The sequence below is a fragment of the Nymphalis io genome, chromosome 24 (assembly GCF_905147045.1).
Source record: "Nymphalis io chromosome 24, ilAglIoxx1.1, whole genome shotgun sequence".
Lineage (NCBI taxonomy): Eukaryota > Metazoa > Arthropoda > Insecta > Lepidoptera > Nymphalidae > Nymphalis > Nymphalis io.
Window position 1 is genome coordinate 9,376,770 of NC_065911.1, and position 25,640 is coordinate 9,402,409.

General features: G+C 35.8%; 1 protein-coding gene and 1 non-coding gene across 2 annotated transcripts; one reads left to right on the forward strand and one right to left on the reverse strand.

Moving 5' to 3' along the window:
* Positions 1 to 4,670: 4,670 nt before the first annotated feature.
* Positions 4,671 to 11,553, reverse strand: LOC126777886 (facilitated trehalose transporter Tret1-like). The gene is made up of 3 exons (XM_050501174.1): positions 11,239 to 11,553; positions 7,156 to 7,291; positions 4,671 to 6,177 (listed from the first exon to the last, which is right to left on the reverse strand). Exons 1-3 carry the CDS (start codon positions 11,275 to 11,277, stop codon positions 4,847 to 4,849), a joined length of 1,506 nt encoding a protein of 501 aa, XP_050357131.1. The 5' UTR covers positions 11,278 to 11,553; the 3' UTR covers positions 4,671 to 4,846.
* Positions 11,554 to 19,978: 8,425 nt separating this feature from the next.
* Trnag-gcc (transfer RNA glycine (anticodon GCC)) lies at positions 19,979 to 20,049 on the forward strand. Its single transcript has one exon. It is a non-coding gene; the product is annotated as a tRNA-Gly (tRNA).
* The last annotated feature ends 5,591 nt before the right edge of the window (positions 20,050 to 25,640 follow it).

Consider the following 25,640-nt stretch of genomic DNA (forward strand, 5'->3'; position numbering starts at 1 on the left):
AACTTTATTTACTTGCGGGTGTCTAGATAATTTTAGTATTAAGCGAATATTATTAACTAAAGATTGTTTTTTTTTTAAATATTTGAATACGTTGTATTGCTTCTAGCCCGCAATACAATTCGGAATAGACTCGGCTGCTAGAGTTGATTAACAATGATATAAATTAAAAAAACAAAACACAGTTTAAATTAGTCTTTTGTAATGAATATATATGTTCTTTATTTAAAAACAAATTGTCCTAAGAGTTGCTTTTATATCATTCCAATTTTCATTGTATAGAAATACTATTGACATTTCCAAGAGCCATAGCGAAGCTCATTTCTTCAGATATTTAAATAAATAACGTTGTAATTTTCACTTTATAGTCATTAACAGTATAATAACCCCCTGAAAAGTTACCCGAAGCTTGTTAGGATCCATAAATACCTCACCTGTAGCTGTATTCACCGTAATATGGCTATCTTTGAATTTGCCTTTAAAAACTTTAAAAATCTTGACGAAAATTAATTGAAATACTTATCATCATACCGTTCGCTCCTCTCCCATTCGCGAAGGATAGTATATCTATTGAAGATCAATAGACTTCGATAGACTTTCGACAGATTTCCCACGAAAATGGACACATATATAATACTATTTTTTACCCGTCTGTTGGTTGGGTAGGGTTGATATTATATGTAAAAAAAGTAGCCCACTTTGTTGTAAATCGTCACTAGATGGCGCTGCAACAACTTATATACAGATTGAGATGAAAAGTGGTAGGTATATATGTAAGAACAACGTCGGGCGGGTTTTTCTACTACGATACTGTGATTTTCAAACAAACAAATACTTGATTTCGATTTTCTTAATCAACTGTACCAGCTCGGTCTTAGTAGTAACATATGCCTTTACTCACAGTAATGCCTTTTGTGTAATATTTAATCAAACAACCGCGATGTATATAAATATAATGTCTCGTGAATGCAAAAATATTTTCAAACTAGACATTAAATGATGTTAAACCGAATAAAAACTAGTGCCTCAGTAGTACCATTTACTTACAAACAGTAAAGTAAGGTAGCTTAGGGTATAATATATTATATTATATGACATGGTACTGTACTCTTTGTCTCAACATATAAGGAAACGATATTGGAAAGAAATATTCGAAAATATTATTATTATAACGCAAATTGTCCAGTTGGTAAAATGTCCAGCGTGCAAAAATGATTTTGAAACGTATTTCAATATATTAAGATGAAATATATTATATACTACAAACAGATCTTTGTTCATATATTAATTTTATCGCTGGAATTTAAAAAAATATTCACGAATTCATAACGATTGAATACCATTGATTAATTTAGATCTCGACCAATGGTGTCATGTCAGAGTTCATTAATGTTTACTCCTGTCTTTAGACTCGCCTATGTAATACATCTAAGTGAATGGTCTACCAGTACAAGATATTTACTTACCGGAAAATAGATGAATATAAATTTATCTTAAAAATTGTAATAGTAACGTCCGCCGTTACGTTTTCTTATTACCATAATAAATTATTTGCGGACATTTTATTGACTGGATAAACAACACGACATACAGACTAATTTATTTAAAAAGAGGAGTTTATCGTGTGATAAATGATATTTGTTATTTAATATAAATATATTAATATAGACATGTAAAATAGATTTATTTTATCAATAAATGAAAATATCCGAAAGTTTGATTTAAATCGAAAAGCGAAATTGTTAAGGATATTCTTTGTAGTGTTGAAAATATTACCGTTTTTAACTATATTACATGTTTATAGTAATTAAATTATGATATCAAGGTGTCGTGAAGATTAAATGTAAAAAATGATTGTTGTAAGCTATCCATGAACGTAAAATGTGTATTTATGTGACGAAAAAAAAAAGTTTTCTAGACGTAGCCGTCGTTTTATTGGTCACCATTCGTGTCATCCCAGAGCCGAGCAGGAGATGAATTATTGTAAACAAGAATTAAGCAGGTGAATGTATTATATTTCTTGATTATTATGTACTTATTTCTATCTGCGTGTGAAGAGGGGGCAGGTTTTAGGTACCCTATGTTCTCTTCTGCACCCCATTTTTTACGCTGGTAAAACGCATTACGCGTTTCCCACACGGGAACAGTGGGGGCTATGTGGGGCTCGCCGATGTCCGAGGCATCGAGTGCGCTCCGAACTTCGGAATACCCAGTAAAAAACCAGCGGTACCCTTTCCGTCTTAACGAGGAGCGCCACGGGATCGCTTGCGCGTGTTCTTTTCTGTACCCCTGATATCGTGTACGCAAATGCTATTTCATAACTATTGGTTGAGTAGTTAAAACGTAAATGCGTAACAAACAAACAAACTCACTTTTACATTTATAATATTAGTTGTTAATAAACGTTTTTAATGTTATAAGGTATCCAGCACCTACCCTACTCCCACTTACGATTAACCTCACTGAAAAAAAATATATATCTTGTTCGTTTTTCCAAAACAAATAAACTTATCTATAAACTCTAAAATAAACAATATTTCTGCCTCTTTAAAATACATTTAGCATCCAGAAGTGAAAAATGATTTTGAACCTAGAATTGTTCTTTTTAAAAATAGAACACGTGATCATATAAATCGATGTAAATTACTCACTCAATTATTATTAAAAAATCCAAATAATATAATTGAACACATTCAACAAATAACAGAATTAATTAGGTACTTTACCACCAAAATGGCGGTTTTAAATTACCTCGCGGTTTTTTTTTAAAAGCGCTGTTATATAGATCAAGAAATCTCCTAACTACACAATATTTATGTTGTAGTAACGTAGTAGTCAAATTAACATCAATAACGCATGATAAGAATAAGTATTATTTTTTATTTATTATTAAGAAATTAATTAATTGTTTTATTATTTAGTAACCTAAGTGTGTGTGACTGCCTCGTTGGTCTAGTGGCTTGATATAAGGCCGCAGACCCGGAGGTCCTGGGTTCAATTCCCAGGTCGGGCCAATAAAAAGTTATTGGGTTTTTCTGTCAGAAAAATTCTCAGTAGCAGCCCGGAGTCTGGAAGTTGGAAGTGTGTACACTCCCGTGCCTTGGAAAGCACGTAAAGCCGCTGGTCCTGCGCTTGAACTCTTTCCGGGCGTGTCGGATTGCCGTTCCATCGGATTATGACAGGGAATAGAGAGTGCACCTGTGTTTGCGCACACACTTGTGCACTATAATATCTCCTGCGTAGTTGGCTAATCTCTCTTGAGATTGGCCGCCGTGGCCGAAATCGGTCTGGAGGACATTATTATATTATAACCTAAGTTCATCGTTGCTACACATTACTTCTCTTTTAATTACCTATATACAGTGATGATAGATCGAAAAGATACACTGCTATTTGGACATATGTCGCTTTGCTCAGTACAGGTGAAAAAAAAACAAACAATAGCATGTTGATTACATAAATTAGTATAATTATTTATTGTTTGTAAGACTCGATTAAAATTCAAATAATATGGGTCATGGCGTAAACGTAGACAGAGAAACTCAGGACACCAACCAAGGGGACATGAAACCGCGATTGAGACAGAGATAGTTTTTCAATGTGTGCGTGTAATGCTACCACAGTAACTGCATTCCCTGTTTTGGAAGATAAATAATTTTCAGGATTTAATTAAAAACAAAATGAGGTAATTAAATTTTACTTTTTAATATTTATTATACATTTTTCTAATTAAAATATTTTTAGTTTACCAATTACACCCAAAAACCGTTGCTTTGTTTGTTTTTGTTTCCGTTATCAATAATACTTAAGCATCTTTGTATGGTACTGGATTAGTATTCTCCTCAGATGTTGAAATCTAAAACACTCAATTAAATTATTAAAAAGAATGGTTGCCACATATATTTCTATGTTAACCTCTTGACTCGGAATGTAATAATATTATAAATTCAAGAAGAATGTTAAATAATGTTGTCATTAGGAAATTATAAATAGGAGAACGAATAAATTAAAATAACATATTTATATATAACAAGGCACTTTATAATTCGACTCCGTATTTATTTGTTTACATCGTCGACGAGTCGATATTTTTTATCGATAATCGGGACATCACTAAGAAACTATATTTAGGGACAAAACCGTCATACTTACGCGTGAAAACACACGCCGGCAATTTTCTTCTTGCTATCGCTTTAACATTAAATAATACCACCATTGTTTAACCTTCGATATGATATAAAGATTGTTTCTCTGTCTTTTCACTGGATTAGAATCGTTTTCTAACATAAATATATGCAAAAATTGAACAATGAACGTACGAACTGTCAAGTTTGTTTCGCTACTTAAGTAGCCGAGTTTGATAAAACTGGTTACGCGATAAGGGACAAAAGATTTGATAATTTTATCTCTTTTGTGTAAGTGAGAAGGAAATCGTCATTGCGTCTATTAGTGTCTGTTTGTACGTGGCTAAAATATTGAAACGTCGAAGGCCATTTTGATGCTGTCAGCGTTTTACGATAATCTCACAGATAATTATTACATGTTCTTATCAGGAAAATATGCATTTGATAAGCATTATTTGATACATTCACAAGTTTTATAATATATTTATTTTAAGGCTTATTTGATAGAAAAATTACGCTATAATTTAAAAGTATAATAAAATACGCAACTCAGATAACTTATCATTATTTATTTACAGTCTTCATGTGTTGCTTATCGTTACTTATATCTACAAAGATGAATTAACATTACAGCCAGCCACAAGTATAAACTCATATTAAAAAAAAACTGACACACTTGTCGCATTGGTTATGATGGATTAGTATGATATCTTGGCTGTGAACACTTATATTACAGGACTGCTACACCGCCTGTCCGTATTGAAATGCTTAAACGATGTCAAAGATTGAGTCGATTTCAACTCCTCAGGAGAAAGCGGTTTTCCTCTGAACTCGTCTTCAATCTCCTGTAAGGTTCTATCCTTTGTTTCTGGTAGAAACCACCATGCTATCACCGTACAATAGCCGACGACTATTGCGTATAAGATATAAGCACCGTGAATGCCGACGTTTTTGAACAAATACGGCACGGTTTTGACAGTTATAAAAAGATTTGTTGACAGGAAAAGAACACTTAAACCACCCGCCAAACTTCTGTACTCCAATGGAAAAACTTCACCAGCAATAATAAATGGGAGTGGTACCGTACCCGTTGCTATAGAAAACATGTGGATATGAATCAATGCTATACCAATGGCGGGATGGTCGAACGGTAGCATATTTTGACTTTTTAAATAAGTATAGGCGGCTGTAGCGAGGAAGGCAAAGATATTAATGCCAACCGTGGCGAAAAGCATCGTGCGCCGCTTTACTTTCTTAATAACATAAACGGCGAACGTATTCGATATGATTCTCTGGATGTCCAAAGTAATTACCATGAGAGAAATATTGGCTTCCGTACCAATGACGTGGTTGAATATATCTATCGTGTATGCAGCTAAAATGTTGGCACCAGCCCATTGACCTAACGTGTAAATGTGGATCATTATAAAGATCGGTTTGTAAAACTCCTTCTTTCTTATTGTTGTGTTTACATATGCAATGTTCCTTTTAAAATTCTTTGAAAATGATTGCGATATTTCCATTTCAGCTTTGGCTTCTCTGATTACTTTGCTCGCTTCAATCATTTTTTCCAATTCATCATCTTCACTGTGTCCTCTTAGCCATCTGAATACTTTTCTGCATTCGTCATACCTGCCTTGATCAGCTAACCAACTTGGTGACTCAGGGGAATATATAACTATCAAGAGATCGCTAAAAACAACGAAGGCAATAATTAGGGCTGTGACTTGCCAAGAGAAGAATGAACCGAGGGTATGGACGAAAAGAACTCCCGTCGCAATCGATAATGAAATAAACGTCAAAAATGCTCCTCTACTCTTTGGGCTCGTATACTCTCCGATTAAAACAGGCCCAAGCGAAGCGCTCATGCCCATAGCAACGCCTTGAAGGAATCGTGCAATCAGAAGGGCCGTTATGTTACTGGCGGTGATAATACAGAACCAGCCGATAATCATGGGTGCTATGCTGGCCAAGTTAGCAGTTCTTCTTCCATATTTAGCCATAATTGTCGGCACTATAAAGTTACCAGCCACTAATGCAAAACCCAGGATTGAAGCTGAAAATAACAAAAAGATATCGAAGTAAAATAAATAAAAAATGTGGGTAAGTATTTTATTTGATAGAAACGTGACAAACATTGTATAATCACGAGAAATTAAGAAAATTCTAGCTCCGCAAAGTCAATTCATTCAGTATTACTCGGTAAAAGATTATATAGATGATTAAAGACATCAGGCAAAATTCATTCAGAATTCATTGATTTCTATGCAAGATGAATTAATAATTCAATTATATTTAATTACGTAATTTAATAATGTAATCTATCTGTCGGAAAAGAATAAGAAGTAGGACTGTATTTCCATATATATTGGATAGGATTTCAACCGATGAAAAATTTATATTAATCTTGGAAAATGACGATACAAAAATGCTCGTAAGAGCCTTGCATAAAGTAGATTATGATTTTATAATTAACATTGAATTTAAGGTTTAATTTCCAAAACTACCATGTCCACGGCAGAGTCTAGATTTATCACACTACGTACAATATGGCCTATTTTAAAAGTTTACGTGTCAGTTACATAAATGCTATAAAAATTGCACGATATAATTAACAACAAATATTGTCCTTATTTATAACGGTTATTTAACGGATTTTTATTTCAACACAGTTTCTATCATCATTATAATAATAATATCTTGGGACACTATTCACACACGGCCATCTGATCTCAAATTAAGCAGAGCTTGTGCTATGGAAACCAGACAACTGATATACTACATATACTACTTTTCTTTTGTAAATACATACTTATATGGATAATTACACCCAGACTCAGGAAAAACAGACATGTTCATGCACACAAATGTCTGTTTTGGGTGGGAATCGAACCCACAACCTTCGGCGTGAAAAGCAAGTATCTACCAACCACGCCAACCGGCTCTTCAAATTGATATGTCATTCGAGAGAAGAAGAAATATGTTTAACTGATAACTCCCTTAACAACATTTATAGATTATTGTTGGTTCTTACCTATCCATGATCCAGAGACATCGTCAATCGGTATCAAAGACCCGGGCAGCCGCAGCTGCGGTAGCAATATGGCTGCGAATCCCATCACCAATCCATGCGTCGCCATGTTTAAAGACACCCCCACCGTCACGAAACACTGAAAATAAAATTGTCAACAATGGTAGATTACCAAAGCATCGCATAAATGAGCCACACGATTGTTAAATTTCACCTCGGCCCGTATAGGCGTTGTTAGAATTGTAAAGTGAGGGTTTCTATTGTGAATGTGTTGTTGAGTAGCTATGCAATTAATTATCTTATGGCCCTCGTACTTATAATTACTCTGGCATCAGCACTCTTCTAGTAGAACACATTAGAGTTTTCGTATTTAGTGGTGGGATGATTAATGAAAAAATACACGCAGTAAAACAATACTTTTTTTTATAGAATAGGAAGGCGGACGAGCATATGGGCCACCTGATGGTAAGTGGTCACCAACGCTCTTAGACATTGGCATTGTAAGAAATGTCAACCATCGCTTACATATCCAATGCGCCACCAACCTTGGGAACTAAGATTTTATGTCCCTTGTGCCTGTAATTACACTGGCTCACTCACCCTTCAAACCGGAACACAACAATATCAAGTATTGCTGTTTTGCGGTAGAATATCTGATGAGTGGGTGGTACCTACCCAGACGAGCTTGCACAAAGCCCTACCACCAGTGTGCAATACGTGCAATCTAAATGTGTATACCTTTTATTTACGACATTATAAGCGCATAATATTATTTTTTCGCATCTCTGTCATGTATAGTTATCGTATATGGTTCATAAAACCGATATATGCCTCATGTCTAAGCTCGTTACTTATTTTTCTTAAATTAACCGTTTCTGTGAGAACCTATATACTGTCATGCAACAAGACATAACTCTGGATTGTGTTTTACATTACACTTTAAATTGACTGTCGGGTTCTTAATTACGTTATATAAGCAAAAGCAAAACCGCAATCGATTTTCTTAAAATTCTAAAACAAACTTACGGCGTTACTGTATTTAACATCGTAAGAATATAATAATTGTTGAGTTTATTCTTATCGAATAATAGGATAACAGTTTGTTTTCGCTTCCTTAATACAGTCTAGAGGTAAAAACTACTTGTATTACACGTTTTTTTTTTTTTTTTTTTTATAGAATAGGAAGGCGGACGAGCATATGGGCCACCTGATGGTAAGTGGTCACCAACGCTCTTAGACATTGGCATTGTAAGAAATGTCAACCATCGCTTACATATCCAATGCGCCACCAACCTTGGGAACTAAGATTTTATGTCCCTTGTGCCTGTAATTACACTGGCTCACTCACCCTTCAAACCGGAACACAACAATATCAAGTATTGCTGTTTTGCGGTAGAATATCTGATGAGTGGGTGGTACCTACCCAGACGAGCTTGCACAAAGCCCTACCACCAGTGTATCTGGTTTAAAGTAATAAGGGATTAAAATAATAATACTTATCAGTAATTAAATGATTCTTTATTATATAGCTATAGTATAAGCCTCTGTTAGGTATCTAATATTTAATAATAGCTTTTGTTACCTCTACTTTTAAAGAAAGGGATCTCTACAGGGTATTCAATCACGTTGCTTCAATGCGTTTATTGTTATGATAAGAGTGCACGAAATCTGAACGATGTTTATTTTTACCGAACACGAGCTTAAAACACAAATCCAGGACAAATAATTAATAATAACCTGGATTTTATCAGGTCCGAAATCAATAAATTAATATTCTTTAAATAAAAATCTATATATTATAATGGATGAAAAATAATATATAAGTAACATGATATAGAACTATCAAAAATTTAACTAAATATATATATGTAAGGAATACATATTACTTTATGATATTATATTTATCTTAGTGCGAGCTTGGTACCTACCCGTACCAACCACTCATTAAATATTTCACTGCCAAACAGCATTACTTAGTTGTATTCTGGTTCGATGGATGATTGAGCCAGTGTTAATACAAGCAGAAGATACATGGCATCTTAGTTCCCATGGTTGGTGACGCATTGGTGATGTAAATAATGGTTAATATTTCTTACAGTCCCAATGTCTTTGGACGGTGGCGATTTAGCAACGATGGTCCATTTTCACGTTCGCTTATTTTTTTATAAATAAAACATATCATATTTTGTGTTATAAAATTGTATAATTTGCTAAGCCCCAAGGTTTCTTCAAGATAAGGTTCAAGTATTTCTTTATCACATTTTGATGATGTGATACGGCCAAACGTGTGCTAATGATAAGAGATTTTTATAAGAGGCGACGAGAAATCTACTATTTGAGATAAAAATCTACGACAAATAATTTAATTTGGGTTTTTACTACGTGCACACATTCGAATGATTGTTTATAATTATTCTAACTTATGTTACTATCCTTACTACAGAGTTGCTTAAATTCACGTTCCCCTTTTACTGAAGTATTGGTCTAATGACTCGGATTAGTAAATATTAATTGAGTTTCACAGTAGCAGCACGAAGTATGAAAGGTGGTGTTAGCATTCCCGTTCCTCCGAAAACGCGTGAAGCTATTGGTTCTGTGCCGAACACTTTCCAGTCGTTTCGGGTTTGCCATCCTACTGGATTATGAGTGTGAGGGAATAGAAAGTGCGCTTAAGTTTGCGCACACACTTAAGCTCAATACTGCGCAAGGCGCAGTTGGAGTCACTCTTGAGGCTGATCCGAAATCTATCAGATGACATAATTTTACTGAAAGTTAATATCCGCCGCACATTAAACGCTGTGTAAGACAATCCATCATCAACTATTCCACGGTCAAAGATCAGTACTCTGCACGGTCGTATGACGGCGAATGAGGCAATGTCATTGCAGAAATAAGATGAAATCTTAGATCTCATGGCCTGCAGGGCATCGAGGGTGTATCGAATAGTTTATATGTTTTTTTATATATAGAATAGGAAGGCGGACGAGCATATGGGCCACCTGATGGTAAGTGGCCACCATCGCCCTTAGACATTGGCATTGTAAGAAATGTCAACCATCGCTTACATAGCCAATGCGCAACCAACCTTGGGAACTAAGATTTTATGTCCCTTGTGCCCGTAATTACACTGGCTCACTCACCCTTCAAACCAGAACACAACAATATCAAGTACTGCTGTTTTGCAGTAGAATATCTGATGAGAGGGTGGTACCTACCCAGACGAGCTTGCACAAAGCCCTACCACCAGTGAAGTGTGCGTTCGATTTCTATCAGAGACAAACAGAATAGTCACAGAATTATTTGTGTTACTAGTTCGCCATGTTACATCCGTACGTTACTTAAAAACGCTTATCTTGTCGTGTGTGACAAATTAAATAATTTATGTTGTTTGTGTTAGTGCTTATTTAAATATACTGTTATTTTTTATATAAGAATATAATCAGAACCGGTTCAATTATATAAACGATAAAATAAATATATAATAGAGGCGTGATAGTGCTTTATTATCATAAGAATATTTAATTAATATATTCAATTAAAACAGGGTTTTTAACATAACTGCAATCGCTGTTGCATTAATAAATACATTATTATTATTAAAAATTACATGTTCAGCAAAATTACATGAACCCATGACCTCCAATAATAGGTCTCGCGAACTTATCGATTTTGATATATTTAATTATTTATATAAGATTCAATTTTAATACATTCATTAAAATATATGTTATAATATTAATTGCCTTGGGAAAATAATATATCATCAAATTAGTAACCCATTTCTGGACATAAACCTCTCCCTAAGTGCACCAAAGCGCCGGACAAAACGCCTCCCGCGTCGTTTTAAAATACCAATAGGTATTTTAAAGTCAACTTTATAGTCAACTCATTTAATTATGCTATCGCAGAAACAACATTAAATAAATAAGTATATAAAAACGCGTTTAAAATGCGATTTCATTCGACGATAAAAACAAAGAATACATAAAAATGCAGAGAAAATTACACACCTACGTAACTAATTAAATAATTACACTTTATATTGTGTTAGTATATAATGTTTAAAATAAAAGCATATATATTTACCTGTTTCTTGAATGGAGTTATCCATGACTGTTTGTCCATTTTATTTTTGCACAAAATCAACACATGCCTTCTATGTTTGCTTAACAACTATTAGGTTTCATATTACGGACGCTTGGAGTGTTTTATCGATTGATACGTAATATATCGATAAGATTTTCTCTCGTTTTACCGCAATACTGAACTGCCTTTATGGCGGAATTCCAATTAGTATAAATAGGTTCATTAGATATTTCAATGTCAATTCATTATACTTATATATATGTTTATATACATATATAATCTATATATGTCTGTATTATTGCGTGTCTTGAATTATATTTTCTTAATTTATATTTTGTTTTATTTTTATATAATTAGTATTGACCTTTAAGACATAAGTAACTCGTATTATTTATCGTCAATTAGAGAAAAGTTCTACAAAAATACACAATTGTTCTACAAATTCTACAAATGTTATAATTTAAATAAAATTAAAATGAATTAAATACAGATTATATAATCTGTATTTAATACATTTAAATTTTGGCTCAGCACTTAGTACCATGTTTTTACTGCGCATGATCAGTAAATATGGATTTTCTGAGAACCGTTTTCGATGTAGAAAACATACTTTATGTACCGTTCTTAAGACGCGCTATTTTAGTTACACGAGAAAGTTTTAGCAAGCAAAAATACGTCTAGACAACGCTTACAAACCGCGGCCGTTTTCTACTTCTGATTGACGTGATTCTACAAATGTCGAACTGACAGTTTCGAACTATCAAACTGTCAAAACAGACTTCATGTCAATACAAATAACGAACGTCGACATTTTAATTTCTGGTCGCTAAATAACGCATTCGGCGTTCGTGAAAGGTCACTGATCGCATGGACGATGTGACCTAGTGGCAAAGAATTTACGGTATAATTAAAACAATCATTACTTTAGTAACAAATAATATAATTAAAATTATATATGGCCAACTTACCTATCGTAAAAATTGTAGGTAATTCAGCGCTAAGTTAAATTTTAAATAAATAAGAAAATAATATAGTTGCAAACCATATTGCGCTGATACAACTAAAAAGGTTTCGTCAATTACTATTTATATTAGCAATGACCAATTAACAGCCGTCAGCAACGCAATCATTCAGCGGCCGGACTTAAGATTTGTTGTTTTAAAATACTATAAGTTCAGCCAAACAACAGAAGAGAAGAGAAGCAAATATAAAAACTGAGACGTCCTTAAGGAAAAGAAGGCCAGCCTTTGGACAGCATATGCCCAAGGGATTCCATGATCTCACACTGAAGGGGACGCAGATTTTCATTTATATTTTTACTTTGATACGCGCGTTGACCCCATATTTTATAACAATAATTCATAAAACATGAAAAAATAAAAACAACCTAAATAAATGAATGAATTTACAGCCAATGCCATTCGGGATGATCTAAGGATTCTAACGATACCCTATACATCCAACTCTCTTCGGCTCAAAAGATATGTTGAAATAAAGAAACACATACATACACCAACCCGCATTGGAGCAGCGTAGTGGAATAAGCTCCAAACCTTCTCCTCAAAATGAGGAGAGGAGGCCTTTAGCCCAGCAGTGGGACATTCACAGGCTGTTTCGGTTCGGATACATACATGAACCCCGAAAGCATTACCCCTTAGGCGATGTAAAGATTAGAAGGCGTTACAAAACACCGATAATTGCAAATATATAAAAAATGAAATAAAAATATTACAGTAGCAATTATTATCGTAATGACTTATGTATTTCTGAGATACGGAAACATACTTCGTGTATGTATAAATTGTTTTCGATTGAATTAATAAACACAGTTGCTCCACTAGTGTTGAGTGGGAGTTGACTCGAGAAGGAGTAAAATACTTGAATATGAAGTGTTTGGATAATTTAAGTATTTCAGAAGTCGATAAGGACTATACAAAACTGTAAGTCACATAGTGTCTAGGTATATAAGTTTCAGAGCTAGATACGAAATCGAAATTCGAAAATAGCAAGAATTTCACACTGCAATTGTCATCCAGTTGAAAATCTATCACCTTTAACTCGAGTACGCAATTTGTTTTCCTAAATTAGTCATACCTTCAGCTAATTAAAATGCCAATAGCGCAATGTACGAGCCTAGCGATGTAAAAGTCGCAGGTTCGATCTTGACTTTGGCTATTTTTGCTCATAACACAAGCAATACGCTTTATAGAAGAGGTAAATAGGAATTTTAATAATTGAATATAAAATAAAATCAACGTGTGATGGATGCTTCCTTCATCCATCTTCCAGCCATCCACAGTCATGATCAAAACAAATCACTTTTAAATCACATATGTATATGAATGTGTACGTATGTATATTCAAAACATTTTAACATACACGAACACTTAAAATATCACAACAAAGCTTGCAATGTACATGCTATTATTGTTACGCATAGTTGTGAGCTATTAAAATAAAACTTATTATATATATCTAGCAATTAAAATATACGAGTACGGACGCATAGTCTATGTATTTATTTAATAAGGCACGCCGACAATGATTTTTATTTACTAAAATATTAAGTGTCGTGCATACCTCAGTTGTCTGGTTTTCATAGTACAAGCTTGCTTAGTTTGGGATGAGATGGATATATGAATAATGTCCCAGGATATAATATTATGTATTATATTATACCTGTAAGTAATGTGTTCACATAGAACCAAATATTTCAAATGTACCTGTTTATGATATGTAATAGATTTGTGAATACTTTGTTGGTGTGCCTTATTAAATAGATTACGATGGAACAAAAATAAAACAATATCAACTCGCGAACGTTTTGACTATAATACGATATATTACGTAATATTTAGCACTTATTTAATTTAGTATAAAACAAAATGTAAGTTTTATTAACCACTGACGATTTCAAATGTAAGTTATTTTGTCGACTATGTTATATAAATACGATCTGCGTTCGGATTATATATTACGCAACACTGGTTATTTCGCTTTGCCTGTAAGTCGGAGAATTACATCATTATATATTAAAGTAATTTAATGTTATTTTTATTTGAGATACTACGTTAAATGTATGCAATTAAAAGTGAAATAATTATCACCTTAATAAAGTTAAATAATTTGTTAACACGTAATTGTTAAGTTTAGTACATCTGTAGTTAGTACAAGTATCGTAAGCGCGTCTTTATTTTTCTATTTAAATTTTTCGACTGTCAGAAATGTTATGTCTTGGGTGTAGAAAGAGCTAGAGATATTGTAGATATACTTGGTGCTTTGTGCTGAGTATATATCAGTCCTCAAGGGATTTTCCAGCCTACATACATAGATTTATTTTATAATGTTATGTATTTACGCAAAATATCAAAGACTTTTCCAGAAATTGTGACGTACATACTGTTAACACCAGGAACAAGTATAAACTTACAACCACTATCACCAGATTACACAGAGTTAGTAAGTTTTTTTATGAGACAATGTATACGCTTTTACAACAGGATCCTAGAAAACGTTTAAAAATATTCTATTGAGAAATTTAAAAGAATCGTTAAGGATCGCTTGTGTGCTAAAGGATATTACATAACCGATGACTTTTTAGATGATTGCACACCTTGGAAATGAAATGATTGCCTCCAGGCGATTTCAAATAAAAAAAATACAATTCTATTATGTATATTACATTACGTATAATGAGATATAAAAAAATCCGCTGAGTTTCTTTCCCCGGTTCTTTTCGGGTCTGAGGTGTTTATTTTCGAACCGGTGGTAGACTTATGACAATAAGTAACTGTAACGCTTCTATATTGAGCAAAGATTTTTGATTTGACTTTGAGTGTAACATGCACAAGGGACATAATATCTTAGTTTCCTTTCAACAAACAACGTCTTCAACTTTATATATTAGAACATATGTAGGTATATTACTTTGTCTCACTTTGTACAGACCGAGAATGATCCTGATAGAGATGTTATATCAAGACATTTTTAATCTTTTTACTGAAAATAGTTAATGCGTGATTGAGTTGCACTTTTTCATGAATCTAGTTGTGAGAGAAAGTCGGACTGGAATCAACAGAATTTTTTACATCTAACCGTTTATAATAACTTTTTTGTAAAAACAAATTTATCTTACATAATATAAATGAAAGTTTGTGATGGAATGTTTGTTACACTCATCACTCTCGAACGTCTAGGTAACTTCTATAATGAATGTAATTAACTGTTATGTTTAATAAGGACACAATGTAATTTGAATCCCATAATCCAATGGTGGGCGTCGTAAGAGGCGACTGAAGGACGGGGAAAAGGGGGGATGGGCAGCAGCGTCCCCCCCCCATAAACATCTTACCTTCTACTGCGCTCGCCAACACGCTTGCCCAGCGCGGTGAGTATGGGCAAACCCTCCTTAATGGCAGATGCGCCCAAAGAAAGGCCCCCAGTTATCGGCAAGCCCACTAGGCCTGAACAAGGTAGCGGTCGCGGTATCGGCAGGGCAGGGGGTGCTAAAAATCACCGGTTCACAGGCCACCATATAAAACGACTTCACATGGCAACGTACAATGGACGCTCGATGAGGCTGGACCATCACCTCGCCGAATTAGAAGTAGAGTTAAGTCATATAAACTGGCATATACTGTTATCTGTTATCTGAAATCTGAAGACAGGGGGAGGACACGATAACTCTAGAGTCCGGTAACTTACTCTACTTCCGCGAAGGTGATAACCTCTCCCAGGGTGGTGTCGGTTTTCTAGTCAAAAAGGATCTCATTAGCAACATTGTGGAAATCAGTAGTGTGACGAACCGGGGATCGTACCTTGTCCTAAAACTTTCCGACAGTCCCTGAAGGTCGTACAGGTATATGCGCCAACTTCGACATACTCTGATGATGTTGTCGAAGCGATGTACGAGGACATCGCAATGGCCCTCAACGACACCTCGAAGGCCCACTACAATATTGTTATGGGAGACTTTAATCCTAAAGTGGGAGTACAAGATAGCGGTGAATCAAAAGTCGGACTTTGCGGCTTGGGCTGCAGAAATCACAGGGGGTAAATGCTGGTAAACTTTCTCGAAGCACAGGGGCTCTTTTTGATGAATTCTTTCTTTCTTTGAGGAGGTGGACCTGGCGAAGTCCCAATAACTAGACAAGGAACGAGATAGACTTTATCATTTGAATAAAAGGCACATTTTTAGAGATGTTTCAGTGATCAACAGGTTTAATACCGGAAGTGATCACCGCTTGGTTCGAGGCACTCTAAATATCGACTTCGTAGCCGAAAGATCGAGAATGATGAGGTCTACTCTCCGACCTACAATGCTCCAAGCTGCTCAAGGCTCCGAAAAGTTCCAAATGGAACTTCAAAATCAATTCACCGCGTTGGAAACCGTAAGCAGCATTGATTAGAAAGCCGATACGCTGGTCAAAATACTGCAAAACACATCCCGCAATTGTTTTCCGCCACAGAGAAGAGACAACGCACCAAAACTCTCTGCTGAGACACTCGAGCTCATGAGAAAACGACGAGAACTACCATCGTTTTTGTCAGGTAAGGCCTTAAACCGAACAATAAAAACGCTGACGCGACGCGATCTCCGTCGCTCCAATACCCGTGCCATAAAGGCTGCGATTGAGCAAAATCGGGGATCGAAAGTGTTCGCTCGCAAGTTTGGGAGGCCGCGTCTGACAAAACTTAAAACTGAAAATGGTGGGGTCGTTACCTCTAGGCCTGAGATTGTCGGAGAAGTAGAGAGGTTTTATGGGCAGTTGTTCTCTTCAAGATCGGATAAACCCGTGGGAATCAGTATTGAAGACCAGCGCGCCCCTCTTATGCGCCATTACTCCGAGGAGCATTAGGGCGGCTCTAGAACAGCTTAAAAACAACAAAGCTCCGGGAGATGACGGAATCACAACAGAGTTGCTTAAGGCAGGCGGGACTCCGGTCCTGAAAGAGCTAACAAGCCTCTTTAATTCCGTCATCCAACATGGCAAGACCCTGGAAACGTGGAGCGGGAGTGAGGTGGTACTGTTTTTCAAGAAAGGTGATAAAACCCTCTTGAAAAACTACAGACCAATCTCCCTCCTGAGTCACGAGTATAAGCTGTTCTCAAGAGTCGTCACGAACCGTCTCGCCAGACGACTTGACGAGTTCCAGCCCCCAGAGCAAGCCGGCTTTCGATCAGACTACAGCACCGGACCACATCCATACTGTTCGGCAGATTGTGCAGAAGACCGAAGAGTACAATCAGCCGCTGTGTACGGCATTTGTGGACTACGAGAAAGCCTTCGACTCCATCGAAACCTGGGCAGTGCTCGACTCATTGCAGAGATGTCATATCGACTGGAGATGTATCGAGGTACTGAGAGGTCTGTACAACGCCGCTACAATGACTGTCCACATCCAGGACTGTAAGACGAAGGCGATCCAACTGCGCAGAGGGGTGAGACAGGGGGATGTAATATCCCCAAAACTGTTCACCAACGCGTTGGAAGACGTTTTCAAGACGCTGGATTGGACTGGGTATGGAGTCAATGTAAACGGCGAGTACATCTCATACCTTCGATTTGCCGACGATATCGTCATCATAGCAGAGTCGCTGGAACAACTCACCTAAATGCTGCGTAGCCTATTCGAGTCTTCCTGGTGTGTCGGTCTCGGTATAAACTTGGACAAGACCAAGGTCATGTTCAATAGGCATGTCGTGCCGGGACTGATATACATAAGGGGGTGGGTGAGTCAGTGTAACTCCTTTTTTTTTTTTTTTTTTTTTTTTTTTTTTCGGGGAGGAAAGGCATTTACGCCTGCCGCCCGGTCCGGGGGGACCGGGACGGGTATGTGGGACTCACGGGGCAGAGGGCCACCGTCCTACCCACTAAAACCTCCCCGGATTTCCGCCTCTCCGCAAGGCGGCGGGGTCACGGGAACGTTGTGACTTACAACCGCAACCCCGCCAGCGGTCGTCGCCATAAGGCGACCCATCTCGAGAGCGCGCCAGGATGTTAGGGGCGCGCCTCCCTCCTCTCTGTGCCTCCGTCCTGTTACGTGACGGACTCCCCCGAGTCCGCCACTGGAGGCTGGGCGTCAGGGCTTGAAGCCCCGCGGCGGATCAACAAACTGGCTCCGCCGCCAACCACACCTTAACTCTGCGGCAGCGTCCGGCCTGCGAAGGCACGTCGCCGTCGAAGAGGTCTCCTTCTTCGTTGCGGGAGCGAGTCCACGTCGTCCTCCCGCTCCCGCTCTGCCTCCTCCTTTTGCGACATGACACATGCGCTGAACCGTGACACTGCCGCCCAGATCTCTTCGCTTCCGGCCATCTTCTCGACGACGGCCGGAAGCGACAGGTCCCCACCTACAGCCGTGGATAGGACCGCGCGAGGCTCCGCCCAAGCCGGGCACTCTACGCGCGTGTGTTCCGCCGTATCCACGGCTCCTCCGCCACAATGATGGCACTCCACCGTCGGAGTCAGTGTAACTCCTGGCCCAAGAGACGTAACACCTTAACGTAACACCGTAACACGACAGCAAATATTTTTTTTTACTTTTCAGTTACTTGCTTTTTAGTTCATTCGAATTTAATTTATTTTTAAGGTAACTGGTTTTTCTCAAAATATTTCTATTTAACATTTATGTTTAATAACTCGAGAATCATAAAAATATCTTATACTTTATTTGAAGTTGAGTACTGTTTGTTATGATTAAATCAAAGTTATTTTAACGGCAAAATTTCATATTGTGTTTTTGCTATAAAATATATATCAGGCGTTATTATTATTTGCTTATTTAGGTTATCAGACGAATGGACTCACCACACACGGATGTGAAATACAAACCTATTTTTTATATTTAATGTGTTAGACTTGTAAACAGGCTGATGGTAATTGGTAAGTGGTCACCTATAGACATTGACACCGCAAGAAATTAACCTTCCCTTGCATCGTCAATGCACCACCTTCCGAAAGAAACATGTTCATCATATTCTGCCGCCGAACAGCAATGATTAGTATTTTTGTGTTGCTTAAGGTTAATTAGCTAGTGCAACTGCAGGCACAAGGCAGACTTCGATCTTCGTCGCCGCAGATAAATTATAAAACAGGCAACATATGAAAATATTATACTATATTTTATCATTATACTATAGCCCATGTCCACCGTTTTTTTTAACGCTGGAAAAACGCATTTCGCGTTTCCCCCACGGGAACAGTAGGGGGTATGTGGGCCTCGCCGGTGTCCAAGGCGCCGAGTGCGCCCCGAACGTCGGAATACCCACCAAAAAAACTAGCGGTACCCTATCCGTCTTAACGAGGATCGCTTTCGCATGCTACCGTGGCAGCCCATGTCCTCCCTGACACCGATCTCCAATTGCCATATCCATTTTTTTTGGGTTTGCTACCGATGTTCACGTAAGTAATTACTAAAAAATATATGATACAAAATTAAAACTTGTACAGATTATTGCAAAATAATTTAAAAGCAAACTCAACTTGCTGGAAACAAATTATTCAGTTAAGAAAAAAAAGACAGCTGCTAACATCGGAAAGTAAGAACTTATAAATGAAATAGTAAAAATGGAAGTTCTTTACGTAAAAATTCAAAATATATGAAAACCAAAAACCTACTTATCTTTTATAAACATTTGTTTCTGTGATTTACTCAACTTTATATATAAAAATATAAACAGACCATATTGTTTTAATAATTTAATTCAAACTGAAAGCTATTTTCATAGCTTCTCATGTAAGCATCGGTGGTTCAGTGGTAGAATGCTCGCCTGCCACGCGGGCGGCCCGGGTTCGATTCCCGGCCGATGCAAGTTTTTTATTTCATTTTGTTATTACATATATTTAATGTAGACAAACTTTAAATATAATTTTATAATCATTTGTCTGTCATTCAATAATATCTAAATTATTATCAGCACACACTCTTGTCGCTTACGGTGATATATGTATAATCCTAACTAAAATTATTAATGTGTAAGTGAGTTTATTTGTTACGTTTTCAAGTCTTACCTACTCAACCGATCATCATGAAATTTTACGTTACTTTGTTGTTTGTTAAATCGTAGCACACACACACACGACACAAGCTTGCTTAGTGTGGAAATACAATTATGATATCGTTACAGCAAACAACCCAGGTATTGTGTCAAGTGTGTAATATTTTGCTGTAAAATAAACAGTTTTTGATATTTTTTTTTAATTTCGATTTCTTTGTCAGGAATAGGTACAGTAAATGACATAGTGTACCTAACATCTCCCATCGTCCATTGGGTTATTAGTATTTATTAATACATAGAAAATAAAATTAAAATTGTATACAAATAAATAAAATTGAAATGTCTGTCTGTCTTTAAAATAACTCTCTTTAAGTTAATAGGTATGACTATTTGCGAAATACCAAAACCAAAATAATATTTTAAGTGACATAATAATTTAAATACTTTGACTCATGTATAACTTAATTATAAACGTTAAAATTACTTTGAAATTCCTCAAATACAACTTTTATATCAGCTTATTGCCGTCCACTTCTGGACGAAAGACTCCCTTAGAACGCCAACCATCCAGATCTTTTAGCTTCGCCAATTAAAAAATTAAAACTCATGTCGAAAAATCTTTCATTAATAAGGCGTATTACCTACTCGATACATAAGTAGACAAGCTTACGACAGCGTTCTAGAGGATTTTTTATACTATAATAGTAATGCCTCGTTTTTACGGAATTACTAATTTTCCTATTTATCCCTCCAACTAATGACTACAGCTTATGTTAGGAGTAGGGACGAAAATAGCCCGGAGTGAGCATCAAATCTGCGACTTTTACATCGCTTGTCGGCTATACCATTACGATACTGACGCTCCAATCATAAAATAAATTTCCTTAAACAAAAGTATTTTTACATTTTTTTATTTTACTGCAGTCAGTTTTATCATACCAAGGATTTTTTTGATAAGCCTAGAAGACTGTGAAATTGGAACGTGTTTTTTTCTCAACTTTTACCGTCGTCAGAATCAATTCAAAATGTAATAAACAAAACAAAACATAAGCTGGCCGTCACAGGTCGCCCGGCAGTTGTAAACCATCGCAATTGAAAATAAATAATTAAAAAAAACAATAAATATCTAGTAAAATAAATAAAGGTATAGTTGCGTTTTAAAAAAAATACGTTTCTTATTATAATAATAATATATAGCATCGATGTACATATAAGCTCTTAGTACACGTGCCACGCAAACACAACAGATTAGAGAGCGGCTTACACATAAAAAATGTCATTTATCAGACCTTAACATTAATTGGATCATTGGATCGCTACATACAAAACACTACAGTAATTTCAAAGATATAATTGAATGACGGAAATGTTGCCGAGATAATACAACAAAGTATATTTACTCGTGAATCTGCGAGATACTTATATCAATATAAGGTAAGAGAAGTGTAATCATATTGTATAACTGTTTACTGAATAGCATTTATCTTTCTTACCGCTATGGAATCAGTTATTTCAATTTTTCCTTAAGCATTTTTGAGAGACAGAGGTTTTAAAAAAGAGACTCCATTTTCCTCTGCTTGCAAAAATATGTGTAATTTCTTGATTATCTCGAACAAAAATGAAGTTTGATGATGCAAACTCGAAACTTACACATGTGGATTTTCATAAAATATTGCATACCTCATCTTAAAAAAGCAAAGCTTACGGCAATCCGAAGTAGAATAGCTTGTAGGAATAATCTCCAAAGGTTATTTTTATAATGATAACGATTCGTTTGTCTAATTTATTTGTACATGATAGTACAGAACCTAATATAGTCCATTTTTGAAGAATCCTAGAAAATTTATTCAACTTTTAATAAATATATATATAGTATTCTCTATGGATAAATTCGTTTTATTTTTCTGGTGTCACTTTTTGGCTTATAATTTAACTTTTTTTATTACACGCATCGACGTAACTTAGGTTTTATTTAGACGTCCCAAAGAAAGTAATGTCTCTCCGCGTGTCAAAACTGAGTATCAGCTGTTTCGTTTCAATTCTCTTACTAGGCATGTATAGGTTCTAAATGCCTGTATTTTTTCATTGATTAGCAATGATATGTCATTGATAATTGCTGTACATCTGTTTATAATCTAAGTTATGTTTTTAAGACAAATCCTGTATTGTGTTTTAAGATCTTGGAGTTTAGTTTGTGAAGTTATGCCTCTCTATTTTAAAGTCTCATTTCAATACCATAAATAACAAATGTTACAAAGTAGACTTTAACTGGTGATATGGGGCTTTACGTAAGTTCTTAAGATTTCGTCCACTGTACTGCTGGGTTCCAGTTAAAAACGCGAGAGATATTTTTCGTAACGATATAAGGAGAGGCTTGTACTTTTATTATCCAATATAAGTGCTAATTATACCACATAAAAAAGGTATCATCTAATATTCATACATATTTTTCGAGAAATTGGATTGGAACGTAATTTTTTTTTTTAAAGGATAGGAAGGCGGACGAGCATATGGGGCACCTGATGGTAAGTGGTAACCAACGCCCTTAGACATTGGCATTGTAAGAAATGTCAACCATCGCTTACATAGCCAATGCGCCACCAACCTTGGGAACTAAGATGTTATGTCCCTTGTGCCTGTAATTACAAGGGTTCACTCACCTTTCAAACCGGAACACAACAATATCAAGTATTGCTGTTTTGCGGTAGAATATCTGTTGAGTGGGTGGTACCTACCCAGACGAGCTTGCACAAAGCCCTACCACCAGTAATTTTCGTAACAGGTTATTTGCGGATGATTTGGTAACATACTTTGTTACCAAAACTAAAAGTTATGCAATACCCTAAAATAAATAATAGTAATCTAAAATAAATCAAAACATTGCAAATAAATACAAGCACGAATGTCTTGCTTTAATGTTAGTCTTAGGCGTTTGTACAAAACCCACGTTAAAAAATTTTCATGTTTAAAAATTATAATCTTACAGATTTACTCGATAACCGTGAATAAGTCCAACTATCATACAGCCGAATCTGGAATTTTCTTAAGTTATCCCAAAATATACGATGATTTTGTTTATATATTACTTGTACGTGTGTGAACACTGAGAATGAAAGTGTGTTTATCATATTGTTACAAATCCGAAGCATGTTTGATTTGTTAGTACAGACAGATATTCTAGTCTTTTCACAACAAAAATCGCAACCGGACTTATATCATTATATATATAATTCTTCTGTACGTGAGTGTGTGACATGTATCGTACGTGTATATGTTTACTGGTGGTAGCTCTATGTGCAAGCTCGTCTGAATACCACCCACTCATCAGATGTTGAAGCGATGGTTAAAATTTCTTACAATGCTTAATTTCTATAGGCGTTGCGGACCACTTACCATCAGGTGGCCTATATTCTCGTCCACCTATCTATTAAATAAAAAAATAAATACATAACCCTTATATGACGACCGATTTTTTGTGTGTATTTTAGGAAGTCTCTGGATAGTTTTAATTTGACACAGTAGGTAGTGCTGCGATCGGGAATCAGGTTTTTTTTAACAAACAAATAAAATAAATAAAATGCTTATTCTACCCGTGCAAAGTCAAATGGGCAGCTAGTATCTTATAAGTATGTCTTTAGTAGACAAGACACTGTTACCAAGTTTTTGCTTAAAACGTAAAAGAAAAAATAAGATCGTCAGCTGGGATTAATTTATTTATATTATAAGTCATATTTGTCTATAAATTCTCTTCCTGTTTCTCTTTTTAATATTTCTCGCAACTTAACCAGTAGATATATATATATATATATATATATATATATATATATTAATATATATAAATATATAACTGGTAATTATGTACGAACATTTGTTTAATTTTACCCCTTTTTTGAAGTTGTAGCAGGTAGCTAGTACAGCAAGATTTAAAACTATAATATAAAAAAGGCATCTTTAATCAAAACTCATATCAATTACTATTATTTGATATGTTCCAGTTTTAAAAAGAACCGAGACGGCTCAGTTGATAAGACTCACTTCATACTTAACCAAAAATAGCGGGTTAAAATCTCTGAACTTCTATATGTTGAACTTGTGCTTAAAATTGAGATCATGCTCTTAAGGAAATATCGAGATAAAATAAATATAAAAGTATTCACTCAGTAATTACGCTTTTATATGGATTACCTACAGCTTAATTACTGATTTATTTATTTATAATATAAAAACATTAACATTAAAATGGTTACCCGAATATTTAGTCGTAAATAAATATACACAAATAAAACAAAACACTATTGTATAATTGAGTGGAATGGTGGTATAATTACTAGCAGCATTTTCTGGTTGAATCGCAAATCCAATTCTCAAAGTGAAAATTGGACCAGCACTCCCACTGCGGATACAATTAAATTTATACATAATGAGTGAGATCATATAAAAATATCTCAGAAATCGGTGGAAAATATGTAGCTTTATCAAGCAGAGGATTAACTATGATTCGTGCTTACGACTGCCAGTTCAATTAATGTATTACTTCCCGAAGGCCTGAATTCAAACCCCGGGTCGTGCTTCTCTATCGAGTATTTTCTAGTAGCAGCCCATAGTATCGAAGTTGGCAGTTCATACTCTCTTTCCGGCCATGTCCGATTGTCCTATCGGATTATAAGAGAGAAGGTTCAGAGAGTACACTTGTTCACACACTTTCCTGCGCAGTTTGCTAGTAAGCAAGCTGCGATGGCTTAGTGGTTAGAATGAAAAACGCCGAGATGGCCTAGTAGTTAGAACGCGTGAATCTTAACCGACGATCGTGGGTTCAAACCCGGGCAACCACTGTTTCATGTGCTTAATTTGTGTTTATAATTCATCTCGAGCTTGACGGTGAAGGAAGACATCGTGAGGAAACCTGTATATGTCTATTTTCATTGAAATTATGCCAACCCAAGTTGGTGTATTCTACAAACCCGTATGGAGCAGCGTGGTGGAATAAGCTCCAAACGTTCTCCTCAAAAAGAGAAGAGGAGGCCATTAGCCCAGCAGTGGGACATTCACAGGCTGTTGCGGTTACGGTTACGGTTCTCCTCAAAAGAGTGAGGAGGCCTTAGCCCAGCAATGGGACATTAACAGGCTGTTACTTTACTTTTTTTTACTTTAGTTTGCTAGTCGCTTTTGGAAATGGGCGCCGTAGCCGAAATCGGACAGGAATACATCATCACCATCGTACATAGCGAAGACGAGATCATTATGTTTAAATTATAATAAAAAATAAATATATAACAATATCCTCAAAATAAAAATATATAATAATATTATTTGAACTTGACGATATGATAATCGTTTTAATTCCACATAATAAAGTTTAGTATGCCTAAGTAATCCTATCATTGCCTACAATCTAGTTAGTTGT